Source organism: Crassostrea angulata, chromosome 8 (genome assembly GCF_025612915.1).
Source record: "Crassostrea angulata isolate pt1a10 chromosome 8, ASM2561291v2, whole genome shotgun sequence".
In the NCBI taxonomy this organism is placed as follows: Eukaryota; Metazoa; Mollusca; class Bivalvia; order Ostreida; family Ostreidae; genus Magallana; species Magallana angulata.
This window is the reverse complement of record NC_069118.1, coordinates 33,669,546-33,685,785: the sequence shown is the minus strand read 5'-3', so window position 1 is coordinate 33,685,785 and position 16,240 is coordinate 33,669,546. Positions and strand designations below refer to the sequence as shown.

The window sequence follows — 16,240 nt, the reverse complement described above, 5'->3', positions numbered from 1 at the left end:
CTACGTAAACTCTAGAAATTCGCAGTTTCCCTCAAAATCAACAGTGATAATGGAGTGTGTCCGTGTTCCCCGCCGTAACTCTGGCATATATACAAACAAGGAGCATAACTGTTCGATCGGTTTAGCTTTATCAGATGTTCCTTCAAAAGGTTTTTCATTTTTTGTTTGCATTTCCAAAACAGGATCATTCAAATACACTGTATTGTCTTTCAATAACTTCAGCAGTGCGCTCTCAAGTTTTGATTTGCTATCCTTATTGTTAAAGTTTTTAACGATGTCTTTGAATTTCTCCTTTCCTTTTGCAACTTTTATCCATGGCGCCTCCTCTGACCGAGAATTTCCAAGACAAATAAATCCCTTATCGTCACGAATATCCTCACTCCTATTGTTAGTGAATCTGTTGTTGAAATAATTTACATCTGTCTTGGAGGAGCTGCAGTCGAGCAGTAAAAGATGAAACCCTTTGTAATTATCGCTTTTAGGTTTAATGCATTGTTCTAAATACGAATGTCCATCCATGTTGGAATAAAGGAAATCACTGACCAGGAAACCCCTTCTTTGGTAACGAAATGTACCATACTTGGCCTCTATAACATTAAGCAACACTGCAATTTTCCCTTCTTTTGACATTCCCAACCATGTTTGTCCATTGCCGTCGAATAGCACATCCTGGCCTCCGGCGAAACTTCTATTTTTGCATTTCCAGTAATCCAAAGGTTTCGTTGGACGATCCCAACTTTTATCCCTGTTCATTACGAGAATTATCCTGTATTTGTTTGGCTCTGGTATGTCATTTACATAAAGAAACAGAACACACATCTTTAGGTATCGAACTAACTTCTACAAGTCTATCACTTATGAGTATTACCTTTAAAAAGGTAAAATAAATTTCTTGAATTCACACAGGATGCACACGAATACGTCCGGATTAGCAGGTGTATGTATATAATGATGTTTGTACACAACTTCTAATCGTTGATGAATCCCCAAATCAAATTCCAAGGTATATGTACATTATGGTACATGTAGGACTTTTAATAATCTATAGCAATGCTAGCAATATGGTTGAAATCCAATTAAGGTAATATGCCATCTGAATAATAACATTGTAAGATAGTTGACTAAAGAAATGTATGGATGATTCACTTAAATTCTGCACAAATGTTACTTTTTCTCAAAATTTCATGAATCATTAATAGTGTTTACGGAATAAATGAATACAGGCAAAATTAAAATAGAAATTACATTTAATAAGACAATGAATTGCGAATATTGTTAAAAATATTCTTCTTACAGATACATAAATTTTATTCATTCATGTTGTGTGACAAGCTTTACAATTTTTGTGGTATCAGCTTATACATTTAAAAAAGAAACCATTTTGATCTCGCAACAAATAACATCATAGATTCATAATTCCATCAACCCGTAGATTTCAGGAAAAACAATTTTTCTTCTTCTTTCAATATAGATTATTGTGTACTTTTTAAAAAATTTGTTTCAATATTATCCGCCTTTCGTTTCATGGCTGACAACCTAATAATACAAATGGGTAACTTTACACAAAGCAAGAAGCACTCAATCACGATTGTCGTCTGAAATGGCAATCTACGTGAGAGTTTTAAGCTTGTCCAGGTCTCAGTTAATCGTTTTTGAGACAAATTTTAGTCAACATAATTTCGATTATTATTCGAACTATATATAGCGGTATTTTTAGTAAAATTCAAAATCTTTGATTCAGTACGTGGTGCATCTATACATCAATGTATCGGCAGGTCGAACGGTCGCCTAGCTATTTCATACACTGACTGTATAGATGTACCATAAATGATAAGAATTTTATGGACAAGGCTTAAGTGCATTATGACTTATTCGAAATATTACTTTTTTATTTGAAGAAGATTCAAATGTTTTGAAAAGATTAAAAGAAAACACATATTTTGTAAGATAACACTTATGACGTACATGTATACCGGTATATCTGTGTCATCGTCAAAGGCATAAGTCCGCCAAAGTGAAAGTTCATCGAGATATTGTTGTTTATTTGAGATATGTTCTTTAAAAGTGTTACCTATCTACATACCATTTCTCGTAAAATTTTAAGTTTGTAACACCGATTTATCAAATATAAAAAAGATTACATTTTATTACATGTTTTATTGAAGCCCACAAACATTTGAACAGACTGGTATATAAAATTGCATATGTCCCAATGTCTTGTTTTTTTTTTTAAATAATCTAATTCTGGGTGCACACTCTGAAAGGATATTTTGACACCAACACCGTTTCGCGACGTCTGTATGTATGATCTTTTATAGAACTTTTATAATTTCTTTTCAATTTTTTAGCCTTGGGCTATAGGATAAGACTTCAAATTTTCAAACAGCTTTGGTTGCTTTTCTTTACAACCTTTAACCGTGAAATTTGTTCTGGTTAGTGCCCTCTCCTTCCAGTGAATAACAATGAATAAAGTTGGTGGACCTAATCGGTGCTTTAAACGATATGTATATAAAGGAATCAAGCAGAATGGACAAGACTCTTTTTGCATCTCGTGAAGTTATTTATCGCCAAAACTTCATCAGCCAGGGAAACCTAACGATCAGAAATGCAATTCGTTGATAATAAAACTTACAAAAAACAGGCTGAAGCTACCAGCCAACCATAGAAGCTTTTAAGGAAAAATCATCAAAGTACTGAGAGTCCTCGAACAGAAAGTTATATTTTTCTTTATTATCCGCATATTTTAATTTATATTAAGAAAATTTAAACATAAATAATTCTATGGCCATTGACAACTTCGGAAGCATTAAAGCTCGCTGAGATAAGAATTATAAATGCTTTTATGTCTAATAAAATTCAATTTGGTATTGGCATTTGTCTAAATGCATGCTTAAAAAATGATACCCAAGTTTGCTTATTTTTCATCGGAAATAACATGCATCGAAAATTCAAAAAATCCTCGTGTTATAACAATTAAAGTACTTAAAGTACTGACACGAGTTGATGCTTCAGGAATCAGACATTAATTGGCTCTTTTCTGCTCTCAACAAGGCCAAATATTGTTCACTTAAGAAAATGTCTTCAATCTCTTTCAAAATTATTGTACAGAAAAGAATTGCGCGCAATATCAAAGATATAAAAATTATAACAAAAATTATACTGTATGCAGGAAAATATTCGCCCCCGTTTTATTTTCGCCCCTTTCGCCTTCATTGTCAGCGGGCAAATTTAAAACCGAGCGAATTTCTGTGTCTCATTTTATTTTTCTTAAAACATATTTTTTCCCGGGCGAATTCAAGACGGGGCAAAGTGTTTGCAAGTGTAGAAGGGCGAAAAATAGACGGTAAGATCATATAAATGCTGAGAGATGCTTCTCAGTTAAGCACTGCTAAAGACCCAGAAAGAGGGACAAATATTGCATGTTTGCAACTTCTTAATTGAAGCATAGCATCTAAAATATGTAGTGACCCTCATCTTAATGACCTTAACACCATTTTCAAGGTAAGTAAATACAACTTAATTAAAGAATGATTTTTCCTCTGGTTTACTGGTTAAAGTAAGAACTAATTATACCCATGCTCCAAAGAAAATGGAATATACTTTTTAACCCTTGTGTGTGGTGTCTGTAACACAAATTTCATCAAAGATTTCTCAGCAACTTTTTATCCCAGATGCTTAAATGTTTAACACAATCTTTGTTTAGGTATGCCATATGGTAGGTTCATTTCATTTTTGTACAAATCGGACATCAAGCTCTTGTTTAATTACGACTTTGTTTATTTTAAATCTAAATTTTCATCACAGTCATTCTCAGCAACTCTTCATCGCAGATGCTTAAAAATCTTAACATACACTTTGTTAAGGCATACCCAAAAGTGGGATTCAATTTTTCGTTTTTCCAAAAAATTGATGTCATCTCCCAGTTATATGTAAATGTAAACTTTGCTTATTTTGTATAAACACATTAGAGCGGGTGTATCACTAGTGAGGATCGACTCACATATATCCTCTTGTACGTATCTTTCACAATATAGTAAAAGTTCTTGTTCTGATGAATCGTCCTGGTGAACTCTATAGTTTTAAATTACCTATATTTCATTCATTTCATTTATGGTTTGTTATGTACTTGTTTGTGTTTTTGTGGGGAGGGGTTTAATTATTAATGACCTTTTTGACACTCCTAAAAACGAAATATCTAAAGAATTGAGAAAATAGCAAATGATTTATTAATTTGATAATGCAAACGCTGAAGAAAAGGAAAAAAATATACAAAAAGGGTGAAAATAATAGTAAGTATGTGGCTGTATAAAGATTGAATTTTTACCTCACAAGTTAGCAAATGTATACATTTTATTTTTCCCTTGCAAGAAAAAAATCTACCCCTCTTAAATACAGGAGTAACCAATAGGAAAAGAACACGTACATTATATTTATTTATTTTGGGACTTTCTTTCGTTCCATTGAAAAAATTTAATCTGTTGATTCACCACAATCAATTATATTTTAAGGAATTATTTTGTTTGTTAAGGGTGATTCCAGTCTTCTTTTTTTTTTTTAACCAATTTATCAAAACGCAGAGACAACATGCGCACAACATCCAACCAACTCCGCCCCAGATCTGCACAGACAATACCAGTAATTACCTTTGAATATTACAGTACTACCAAATATAATTCAGTGAAAAACAAAATCTGAAAATTAGTCCGAATTTCTTCTGTTTTGCTAAAAGTCCAAATTTTTTTTTTAGCCTAATTCCATAATATATGAAAAATAACGAATGATATGTCAATAATAATTTATTTCGTAAGTAATTTTAGTTTTTAGACCAATTTTTAGTCATTGCATTGAACTTTATAAAAATACGAATTTGATAACTCAAACTCTGAGTAAACAACGTTCTTCAGGGAAAAAGAATTTGTTTTGTATCTTTACAAAGAAGTATTATTGATGTACAAAATACGTAGGAAGAAAATTTTCCGCATGAAAATTAACTATCTAAAGCCTTAGAGATAACATTGCAGCTTACGATCATAGTATGAGAAGTGGATCGCCATGTCAATAGGAACTATTATAGGACAGTCTAACAGCCTTTTATTTAAGAAAGAATATAGATCTTAGCCAGATTACTCATTAGGGTAATTCCTCAATACTTATTAGTATCCACCATTTGTGCAATGGTACGATAGTTCCTCATGACAAAACTCTAAGAAAGACAGAAGCATTTAAGATATATAGGAATAAAATTATATCATTTGTGAGATAACGGAAAACTTATCCAAACAAAAAAAACCCAAAAAAACAAACCAACCAAACAAACAAACAAACAAACAAAACAAAACAAAAAACAAAAAAGACATATAATTGTTTATTTCATGTAGCATCATATCATGGACACATAGTTGTTCTAATATTTTGATACAAACAGAAAAATCTATAAACGGTACGAAAAATAAAAGATCTAATAATCATTATTACGATATCGAATGAAAATATTAGCAAATTCAGAAACACTTGTCATTGTACAAATATAAAGGGAGAATTACCAGCATTGGATGTAAGTGTTCTATTGTTGTTGCTTATATGGTATCCGTGGTACCAGTCCTCACTAAATCAACCAAGTCTACAATTTCTACAACAAAAACGCTGATGTCCTTGGCATCACAATCAGGTAAAGTAAAACGTGAAGGTGAAAATGATAAACTTTTTTGAATTTGAAAAGCGATAGTGAAGTAGTTTTCCAGAGCCTACCCTAGTCTTGATATATAATCCCCAGTTGCCCATCAGATTTACCATGGATTTGTTTTTCAAAAATGATTTGTTTCGCTACAAACAATCATTAATTGGAGCAAAGTTCCATATTTTAAATTTCAATTTTAATCTTTTCCCTTTCTAGTATTTTATTTTACAGAGCTTTTCTGCCTAATGAGAGTTATATTGCCTAAAATTGGCCACGACCCTATAAGTTTTCTGGAGCGTCAGGATAGAAGAAATAAAACATCAATGACCCAATAAGTTTTCTGGAGCGTGAGGATAGAATAAATAAAACATCAACGTAAAATTCTTCTTATCACATAAAAAAAAATATGATTACATCTTGTATTAGAAATCTTCTAAGAAAAAATTAGAGTGCATCTTATTATTAAACAAGGTTCCTATCGACATGGCAATCCACTTCTCATACTATGATTGTTAGTTGCAATGTTATGTAAGGCTTCCGATAGTTAATTTTCTACTCTACCCTACTTATTCCCAATCCTGGCTTACTACTGCTCCCTGACGTACATTTCTGTCCCTGCCCATCTGGAACAGCACATGGTGGAGTGTCAATATCCAGACCTGTTTTGTGAGAAGACAAATCAGTGCGAGAATTTCACCGACTGTCGGACTGGACTTTCCCCCCAAATCCTGGAAGTGGAACCGTAGAAAACAGATCAAACAATGAGAATTAGAGCACTGAATCTATTTTGAATGATAAAGAAGAATTTTTGCTTTATAAAGACATGCTAGTACATGTAATAAGGAATGAAATGTATAATATCATTGTTTAATATGATTAATCTACTCTATCCAGTACTAGCTAGACATCAAATTAATGGAGCGGAACGTGTACAGTAAATTATATTGTCAGCTTTTCAATTTTTAGAATTTCAAAATGATATATTTGAATTCATAGTCTGAGAACGTGTTTCATTGAAATACGAGTAATATTTAAAACTTAATCGATGGCTTGACGAAAATATGAAAGATTTAGCTGGGTTTTTTTATTGTAACAATAATCAACAAATACCTCCTTAGGCCTTCTTAAGTTTTAAGACCTCTACATTTGATATCTCCTGGCGTTGTGTTGCAAGCCTAAACTTCAGATAGCTGATTTCTCGGTTGGTATCGCTCTGTAATACCTTCAGTTTTTGTATCATATTGTCAACCTAGAGACACAAGGGTTCTTCCGACTTTTCATCTTTTTTTACTCAAAATATTTACCAGATATATGTATAAACAACTTAAAAAAGGTAACTTTTCGACGCGTAAAATTATTTTTGTTTAAAATATTACTTTCGATGTTATTTTTCCATGTCGGGTTGTCTACATTCCTTCTCCTTGTGGAAAATTGCGGTTGATAGCTATTTTATCACAAACAAATAATTGTTAGGATCAAAATATACCCGTTATTGTTATAATTATATCATATACCTAGTAGTGTATCAGCCCTGATACACGTGTTTTGGACTAGGTGAGACAGCAACCAAAACCTAGGGCTGTATCGCCCTCGGGGCTGATATTTCTCTGTCTCAGCCCGTCGTCAAGGGGGTGTATTGCCCTCAAATTTAAAATAGCTAATCCCAAATATCTTCACTTTAAATTGAAACTAGTTTGTGAAATAACGATGGGATAACAAACAAATAATACAAAGCATCACCTTACACGTCTTAATATTTTCATTAATTGCTAAAAATTGAAAAATAATATTTCAAAAATAGCGCCAAAGAGTGATTTGTATCTAAGTAAGGGAAGGTAACCAACACAACGATTGTGTTTATAGAACAATAGCACGCTTTATTTAATATCACTCAACATTTAAATTATGGAGGATATAGAGAAGGATGGAACGAGACTTAATCTTAGAAAACCAGAGATTAGACTGTAAAAATTAAGTGATTAAAGTAATATGGACGCGCTTATGAACGTTCTCAAACAGCATGCTATAACAGTATGGATTATTATGAATGGAATCTGACAGGAAACTTACGAAATCCCAGTGAAGGAATTTGACTCATTACGACGTTGTGAAGGATGAAAGTTTCTCTCTCGATTATTTTGAATTCTAGAAGATAGTGCTTCTTTCAGACGAAAGACTCTCTTCTACTGTATTTCAAACGACAATGGTTTGTAAACAATGTCCGACAACTCTTACAGTTCTTAACACATATAAAAAATAATAAAAACGAACGAGTTTTGTAAATCCAAAAAAAAAATCCGATAGCTTCTTCATGATAAATTATATTACTTATTTGGAATTCGAATAAAAGTCTTTGATTTTAGATATATGATATAAACAACATATAGAATAGCCAAGATGAAATTCATGTATGTACAATTCCAAGAGCTTTTAAGTCTATTTTTAAACATATACCTTCTGCTGCCCAGATAAGTTTTAAAGTTTTGCTAAGTTTTGTTACCAATTACAATATCATTAATAATCTAGCATTATTGTGGGTTTTTTTGGATATCCTTATTCTAAAACAATATTCTCTAATCTCGTTACTTAGGAAAGTAGAAAAAGATGAATCATATATGTAAATGTTTAAATCTTTTTTGATGTATAACATTTATCAGACTCATGAACCAGGATATAAAAAAGAAGTAAGTGTATACATCAAAACGGTTTGTCACCACCTCCAAAACCCTCTAATTGTACTTCGAATCTGACAAAATTACTAATTGTCAAACATTTATACATTGTATATATAGAAATATTAAACAACAATTCAATTAGCTTGAATTCTTTCGCCATTTAAGATTTTTTTTCAACTTAAACTACCATGATTTTCAAACTATTTTAACAATTCTTTAGTATTTTTTTAAACGTTAACGTTACAATGCTACTTTTGAAGATTCATACTTTATCTCGAGCTACAAAAAGTTTCGTTTTTGGGAGTTGATTTTAATCAACTGTCCTACGCAGTTACTCTGGCAAAACGGAAGTGAAACAGTGTTTGGATCTAGACACCCACATCACCGCTAACAAGACTTAGTACTTTTAAGTACTCTAAAAAGGCGATAGTTTCGATGTAATGTAATCAGTAAAATTGTTTTTCAAGGAAACTTATTTATAAATACCTTAAAAATTGTTAGATTTTGAATGGTACAAACAATTTTGATATTTTTGGAAGACGTACATGTATGTATTCCTTCACCAAAGTCCAAGATTGCTTGGATACAATTTTTCATAAATGTTTCGAATACTGATATATAATGTATTGTTTAGTTTGTAGTTCATATTAGAAAAAATGTGCATAATCATTCAAATATACATATAGCTATAAGAAACTACTTGCCATGCAAAATTACACGTCACCGGGTTCACAGGTGTGTCACTGTCAGTTAAAATATCGGGTCTCAATAGTTCAATGTTTAGAGCGCTGGGTTAGAGTCCCGGTTGAGACTTGACTTTTCACCACCTGTGACATTGGGCTCCCAACGTACAAATCCTACCGTCGCTCCCTAGGAGCACAACATTTTCTTAACTCGTAGAATTCTACTCGTAAATTCGAGGACGAATATCAACTAAGAGGTGGAGTATGTCACCAGGTTCACAGGCGTGTGACTGTTAGTCAATATATCGGGTCTCAATAGCTCAGTGGTCAGAGCGCTGGCACGGTACGACAAAGGCCCTGGGTTCGAATCCCGGTTCAGAATTGACTTTTCACCGCCTGTGACATATCTTTGATTTTAAAATGAGCAATATTAAAAAGAAATTAACTCCCGTCAGTACTCCAGTACTCTGATGTCCTTACGAGAATACAAATTATTTCTGAGATTTGGAGCTTATTACATATATACTCTATGCTTTTTTAAATTCGATTTATTAATTTCATTAATTTTTCATTCGTCAAAATGTATAGTTTTATGGAGTAAAGAATTGTTTGTATATATTTCAGTTTTTGTTAATGTTTATGATATTTGGATATTTTAAAATGATGCATCACAAACAAACGTTGAACATGTTTCTCTTCTCAACCCTTTAAAAAAGTTCAGGGAACAAGGGTTGACATGAATCCTACAGTCACAATAGAGCACTTTCACTTTAAATGAAGGAAAAAAGCTTCCTACATGTATATTAACGTAACGTAAAAGGTCCGTCAAATATTACAAAATCAGACGAACACAATTTTTGCAATCGGTTTATAATTTATTTGGAACAAACAACACATGATAGAAGGTTTCCGTTTTCATAAGGGGGACACGGTAACGATCCACACACAGTTTTCACCGGGTAAAACAGTCTTCCATTCTCATTTCTTCTGGATCCTTCGACGTAATCCGGATCATTGTCAATGCATAAGTATTCACTTTCTTGATAATCATACCAATTTGCGGTCAAGATTCCTGAATACTGTTTCTGCCAATGAATCGGACATGAGCGTTTACCAGGAATCATGATGGTTGATGACGCCATCGTGGTTCGGCAGACGGCACAAGGAACGTTATCGTCTATGCGTACACGACCTATATTTAACTGGTACTCGGCTCCATAAAGATGCGCGTAATCATTTCCGGTTGACACCGATATTGTGGTCAATAAGTTTTCTGGATCATGAGGCAGACAAAGGGTGTTTACTCCATTTCCTTTTTCATTATACTGGCTTCCACTTGTGAATCCTTTAAGATGAAAAAGTGTTACTGGTACAAGAAAAATCGAACACACTGGCGTTTTGATTGCTGATGAAAATTTGTCAAAAATTCATATTATGGGGAAAAATGCTCAATTATTAAACATGTTTGGTATTTTATTTCGTGTTGTCAAAGTAACATGTCAACAATAGGAACAAATTTATCAAATATTACCATTATAAACTAGCTCTGTTCCATTTATTTTTGGACAAGACTGTTTCCCCCAAACAGTAAAGGTTGAACCTAAGAAAAAATATAAACATTATTATTGTATAGAATGCATTTACAGATTGATATATATCCTAACAAATAAAAATAATTAGAATATTTAGGTGCAACAGATATATAAAGGGGGATATGTGGCCATCTTTACATTTGAGTATGAGAATGTGATCAATTCTTGAAATGATACCTTAGTTTAAGACAAAATTACCACTTAAATTAGCAAAATTCAAACTTTTTCTCAACATATGGTTGTAGATAGGACACCAGTGAACCTCCTTCATATTTTTTCAGATGTTTAAATCTTCCAAATGGTCTGAACCTTCGCAGTTCGACAGCTGTTCTGGGTGATTAAAAAGGCATTGTCTTGTTCTTGTATGCATAGTTTACAAACATAATGACACGTAGGACTTGCTATTTATTGCTTTTATATATTTTGGCAACACATTTGGCCAGTTTTGGGCAGAAACAAGCTAGTTCAAGAAATGTTTACATTCTTATCCTCAAATGTTATAGATGGCCGCATATCCCCTTAATCAAGTTTTTATTTTTGAAAGATATATACAAAATACTAGTATGCAATATATGTAAAGGTCAGCTTTATAAAAGGTATCTAGCAGGTATTTCATCTATATGCAGACTGAAGTACATGTATGAAACGTGACTTTTGATTTTTGACCTGAAATTCATTTCTACATTGTTAGGTCTTCCATATACCAATGTACTTAATTAGATATCTATATCATAAAAGAGCAAAACAATATGTTTTTGGTATCTGATTGAAAAACTAGTTCCATGCATAAAAAGTATGTATCATTATCACACTTATAAAACTTTTGGTGGGGGTGAAGGATTTAGGTAGCGAGTATTGCTAAATTTAGCGTAAATTATCGTAATGGTTGATCAGAACGTTGCACTGTTGAATTCACATGGTTATACTTAATGACATGAAAACGGTTAAATAATGCTGTCAAAAGCTTTTTTTAAGATTTGAAGAAATACGTCAAATTAAATCAATAAATACTGAATAAAACCGGTTAGATTTTGATAAATTTCTATAGGAGTCGAATATCTGCATAAATAGAAAATATAAGAGAACATTTTCATAAAATTTTATTTCAAAATACCAATTTGCAATGGATACAAATTTCGACTATTAGGTCTTTTAAAATTATCAGAGATTTGATGGAGGAAGACATACCTGCACAAGACGATATCTGATGGTGCTGTGATGAAAGCTGAGACTTAAGGTAGCTGACTTCCTGATTGGTTTTACCCAACTCTTGGATCAAATTATTGATTTGCACTTGGAGAGCCTGAGGGTCACTACTTATAAGGAGCCGATCAGTTCTGTCCAGACCGAGAGAGGACCAGACCGACAAAAGTAAAAAATATGCCACAAAACTACTCGACAACATTGTGAACTCTGCGATAAGACTCGGGAATTACATCTAGAATTGTCGACTTATCTTAAAGATTTCATTCGTCCTAATGTGAAGTTGAAGTACATGTCGATAAGGAAGTTATTGCACACATTTGCTTTGCAAGGATCACTGCAATCATTCGACTATATTTTACATCAAACTTATGAGGATAACGTTTCTTTTAATTCAAATATTTCGTATCTGACATAAATTTGTTACAAACCCTGTATTCAATGTTTTAATCAACATCCATTAAGCTTATACACTAGAAAAGGAGAGGATAAATACAATTTATGTTTAACAAATAGTGGTCGAAAAATAACAAAATACTGTCTGAAAATTCGGTACACAATTTGAAAACTTTATTTTTGCAATTTTTTTCTCCAACCAATTTTGCTAGCTTGTTATGAACAAAAATGTATCATTCATTAATAATTCACAATTCATCTAGTCAGGACAAAAATCTTGCTTTCGAGGACGAACGGAACCTAATGCACTGGCCGCGCACTACACAATCGTTTGAGATACATGTGGAATATATTTAAACGACAATTTCAGAGGATCGTAACGATACACATTGCATGGATGTCATTTACATAAAGGAACAGAACACACATCTTTGTATGACGAACTGACTTCTACAAGACAAAGATTGATGAATATTTCTTTAAAATAGCACACGCATACGTGAACAATAAAAGGAGTGCAAATAATGATATTTGTGAACTTTCTAATCGTCAATCAACCCCAAAACAAATTTTGGTTTGCGAAAACACCTCCGATTTTTACCAAGGGAAGCATTTTACTGTTTTTAAGAACATCCATGTTCTATGGTTTTATCGATGTGTAGAAAAATGATATGAAGACAGGTTGTTAATATTTTAAATACATTAAATTTAGTATTGCTATGCGTTGGATATTATTCCTTCGTGTGTATATCTGTTCAGTAAAACAAATTTCATTTCATCGAGGTAAATACCCTAATGGGTCTTTCCACCTTTTAGGTGAAAGACCTCTTGTATTGCTTCTGCATTTTTCTCTGCTTCTTATTATTTTTCTTCTTTATTTTTTTTCGGGACAGGTTTTTATATCATGAGAGATATTGAAACAGTTTGTTCTTGACCTAATTGGCACTAAAAAATTATGGCAGTAGATGATCCTTTGCCTGAATACTCCTTGAACTTACGCAGTTATGCCCTTGTAATGGAAATAATTGTAATTGCTACATTTGTACTCCTCTAAAACCATAAGCGATAGGCATTACACGTTTATTAATGTCTCAAGGTTAATTTATTCTCTCTGAAAGATCTCGTGACACCCTCTAGCAGTTATATATAGCCCATGAATGTTTTAGGTTCTTGAAAAACACAACTTGGGATTGCAGCGTCTACCTTGGCCAATTTAAGAAAAAAACAACAACATTAAGGTCAAAAGTCAAGGTTATTTAAAAATCTGGTCATTAGCTGTCATTTCTTTTTTGTTTAAGGGTTACAGAAAACGTTTCCACTCTTTAAGACATTTCCACTCTTTAAGACATTTCAAAATGTTGCTCTTCAAACCCATCTTGAAATATTTTTAGAGTTATTAGCCTTACTGTTCAAAATGCTTGTCATGACCTCCAAGAGTTCGAAAACAAATTATGGTGAGCTAAAAGTCTACGAAGATTGGATATAAACATTGTATACCGACATTTATATCTCCTAATTGATTGTTTGGGGTTTTGTTTTGGATAAAACATTTTCTCTAATTTATTCATTGACTATAAATATCATAGTGTTGAAACGATGTTCATTCAATAATTTGCAAATATTCCACAAAAATGCACAATTGTCATGTCATCGCAAAGCTCGTCGGACAATGATCAGACTCTCAGTTCGTTTAAAACCCATACAGACAAAATGACATTGCACATCTAGTTAAACCACTAGATGGAAATGCTCTCTACTACAAGATAAATTCAGTGTGAACTAGAACTTTTTTTTGTCTTCCCCTTTTAATTAAATATTAAAAAAAATATTCTCTAGTTTATTTCCAAGTGTTCTAAACGCCTTGGTATCCCAAGTTGCTTAGATAGCAACTTATGAGTAGTGCAATGTGAAAAGAAAGATAACTCCAGAACTTTACAGGTAGCTATATTTCTAATTTCCAGAAAAATATTTTCAAAAAATCATATTGAAGTAAGTATTCATTCCCCGGACTCCAAATTTGGTATGCCTACAGTATTAATGCTTCTTATTCTTCCAGCAAAGATAGACAACTCTTTCTAAAATTCTTTTTGAAATTTGAACAAGTTCTGATCTTTAGGTCCTTCAAACCCCTATTAGGACTCAAAAAGTGGCCCCTTGGACCATAATTTTAAAATTGTACTCTTTATTCTAAACAATAAACTGAAAAGATTTTTAAAATCGGATGAAAGGTAAAAAAGTTACAGCTAAAAGGCTGTTTTGCACGTTGGCCCCTGCAGATCCCTAATTTTTTCGAGTTGTCTACCCAAAACTTTTTCAGGTCTGCGGATTGTGTGTGTCATTATAAAGATGAAATATTGTAGCAATTACTTGAAAACCTTTTGAGAAAACGAACCACGCATGATTTTTGTTAAACATTGAAACTCCCATAGGCAATTTCATTGACCTATAAAACCGGACGTACTCAATATATTTTAATGAAACTTGGAATATATGTTAATTACATCTATATTAATAATATCTAGGCGTTAAATAATATTTTAAAGGTCATTTGAATTTTTTTGCTTTTTCATCCCCCCTTTTCTAAAGTTTAGGACTTTATATCTCAAAAATGGTAAGATATAGAAAGTTGTCTTCGCTGACAATTTTGTACAACAAGACAAGATGCACCTAATTCTAAAAGTTGAACATTCTAATATAAAAACTAAACAAAGTATTGCGTTTAAATCAATTTTTACATTTTTCCTTGTAAAAACCGGAAGTACCGGAACCGGAAATCAAAAACCTTACATTCAATAGATTAATGGATTTGTTGTAAGACCGTTTCAAAACTGTATCAATATATCTTACAGTTTTCAAAAAATCGCTGACAGAAATCTGTCGAGAAAAATAATAATAACTAGAGCAGAGCTCGTGGCAAAGCCACGAGTAGGTCTTCCGTTGTTGCTGCGAGATGAAAATTTATGTGATTTGGTGTCAAACGATTATAATGACTAAAGATTAAAATTTCACTTCTGCTTTTCTTATAAAAACGTGCTGTGATTGAAAGCCTGTATAAAGACAGGAAGAACATGTTTTAGGAAAACTATTTGTCGAACACAGTTTGTGTAATTGTTTTGAAAACTCTTTAAGGCCCTGTCGCACAAGTTGCGTTCCCAGGGGCGTGTTCACGGCGTTGTAAAATTCATGGAATCACCGTAGGATCGCAAGGAAAATTCAGAAACGCGTTCTTACAGAGCTCCCAAATACGTTTCCACAGAGTTCTACTTGGCGATTGACTGCCCTCTCGCTGGGTATCCGCCGAGCGCTCATGACGTGCTAGGAGTTTTTACCGCGCATCCACAGCGTGCTCTGCGCACTGACTGCGTGCACATGCGCTGTTGGAGACTTTACAGCGCTGTCATGGCGACCTTACTCCACTTCTACGGCGTGTTTATCGGAACGCAGAGCCACGGCGCGTACTTTGTGCATGTTCAATGTGCGCGCCGTCGCATGGCGTTCTAAAATGTTCTAGGCTAGGATATCCCACCGCGGCGAACGAAGATGCCGTTGAGTTGTTACGGCGCTGTAGAAGACTCTTGTTCGTTTACCATGGCGTTTTACATTATTCAATTACGCAGCGGGATCGCTGTGAGGACGCAGCTCCAGTGTGACAGGGGTTGAAACAATGAGAAGTTTAATGGCGAGTTAAATTTTTCAGGGTAGCATGGATTGTTATATATTACATGTACTCATGATTCATGTAAGGAAATGTACGTAAAAACGTGCATAAAAAACACGTTACTTCTGTAAATAAATCTTTCTAATTTTTTGAAGACTATGTGCAAGTTTGAATTTGTTTCGTGCTGTCAAAATTTGGTAAATAGCCAAATTTGATGGCATCTCTGAAAATTTATTCAGGGCTGATATTATTTGATAATACGAGTAGACTTGAACATTTAAAATAATAATCAGCTATCAAAGATCATCGGGAGAATTTATGCATAAGTGAGCATCTAAATTTTACTCCTGATATAC

At 33.1% G+C, this 16,240-nt stretch overlaps 2 protein-coding genes across 2 annotated transcripts; both read right to left on the bottom strand.

Annotated features, from left to right (window-relative positions):
* LOC128158346 (transport and Golgi organization protein 2 homolog) lies at positions 1–819 on the bottom strand. The gene has a single exon (XM_052821136.1). The coding sequence runs from the start codon at positions 817–819 to the stop codon at positions 1–3; it is 819 nt and encodes a 272-aa protein (XP_052677096.1).
* A 9,090-nt stretch (positions 820–9,909) lies between these two features.
* LOC128161614 (short-chain collagen C4-like) lies at positions 9,910–12,073 on the bottom strand. The gene is made up of 3 exons (XM_052824927.1): positions 11,816–12,073; positions 10,567–10,635; positions 9,910–10,380 (listed from the first exon to the last, which is right to left on the bottom strand). The coding sequence occupies exons 1-3, from the start codon at positions 12,030–12,032 to the stop codon at positions 9,911–9,913; spliced, it is 756 nt and encodes a 251-aa protein (XP_052680887.1). The 5' UTR covers positions 12,033–12,073; the 3' UTR covers position 9,910.
* Between the last annotated feature and the right edge of the window lie 4,167 nt (positions 12,074–16,240).

Coding starts and splice junctions, on each gene's coding strand:
- LOC128161614 (XM_052824927.1), bottom strand. CDS start 12,032: ATGTTGTCGAGTAGTTTTGTGGCATATTTTTTACTTTTGTCGGTCTGG. Junction 10,636..11,815: donor TCAGATATCGTCTTGTGCAG/GTATGTCTTCCT, acceptor ATTTTTTCTTAG/GTTCAACCTTTACTGTTTGG. Junction 10,381..10,566: donor AACAGAGCTAGTTTATAATG/GTAATATTTGAT, acceptor TTCATCTTAAAG/GATTCACAAGTGGAAGCCAG.
- LOC128158346 (XM_052821136.1), bottom strand. CDS start 819: ATGTGTGTTCTGTTTCTTTATGTAAATGACATACCAGAGCCAAACAAA.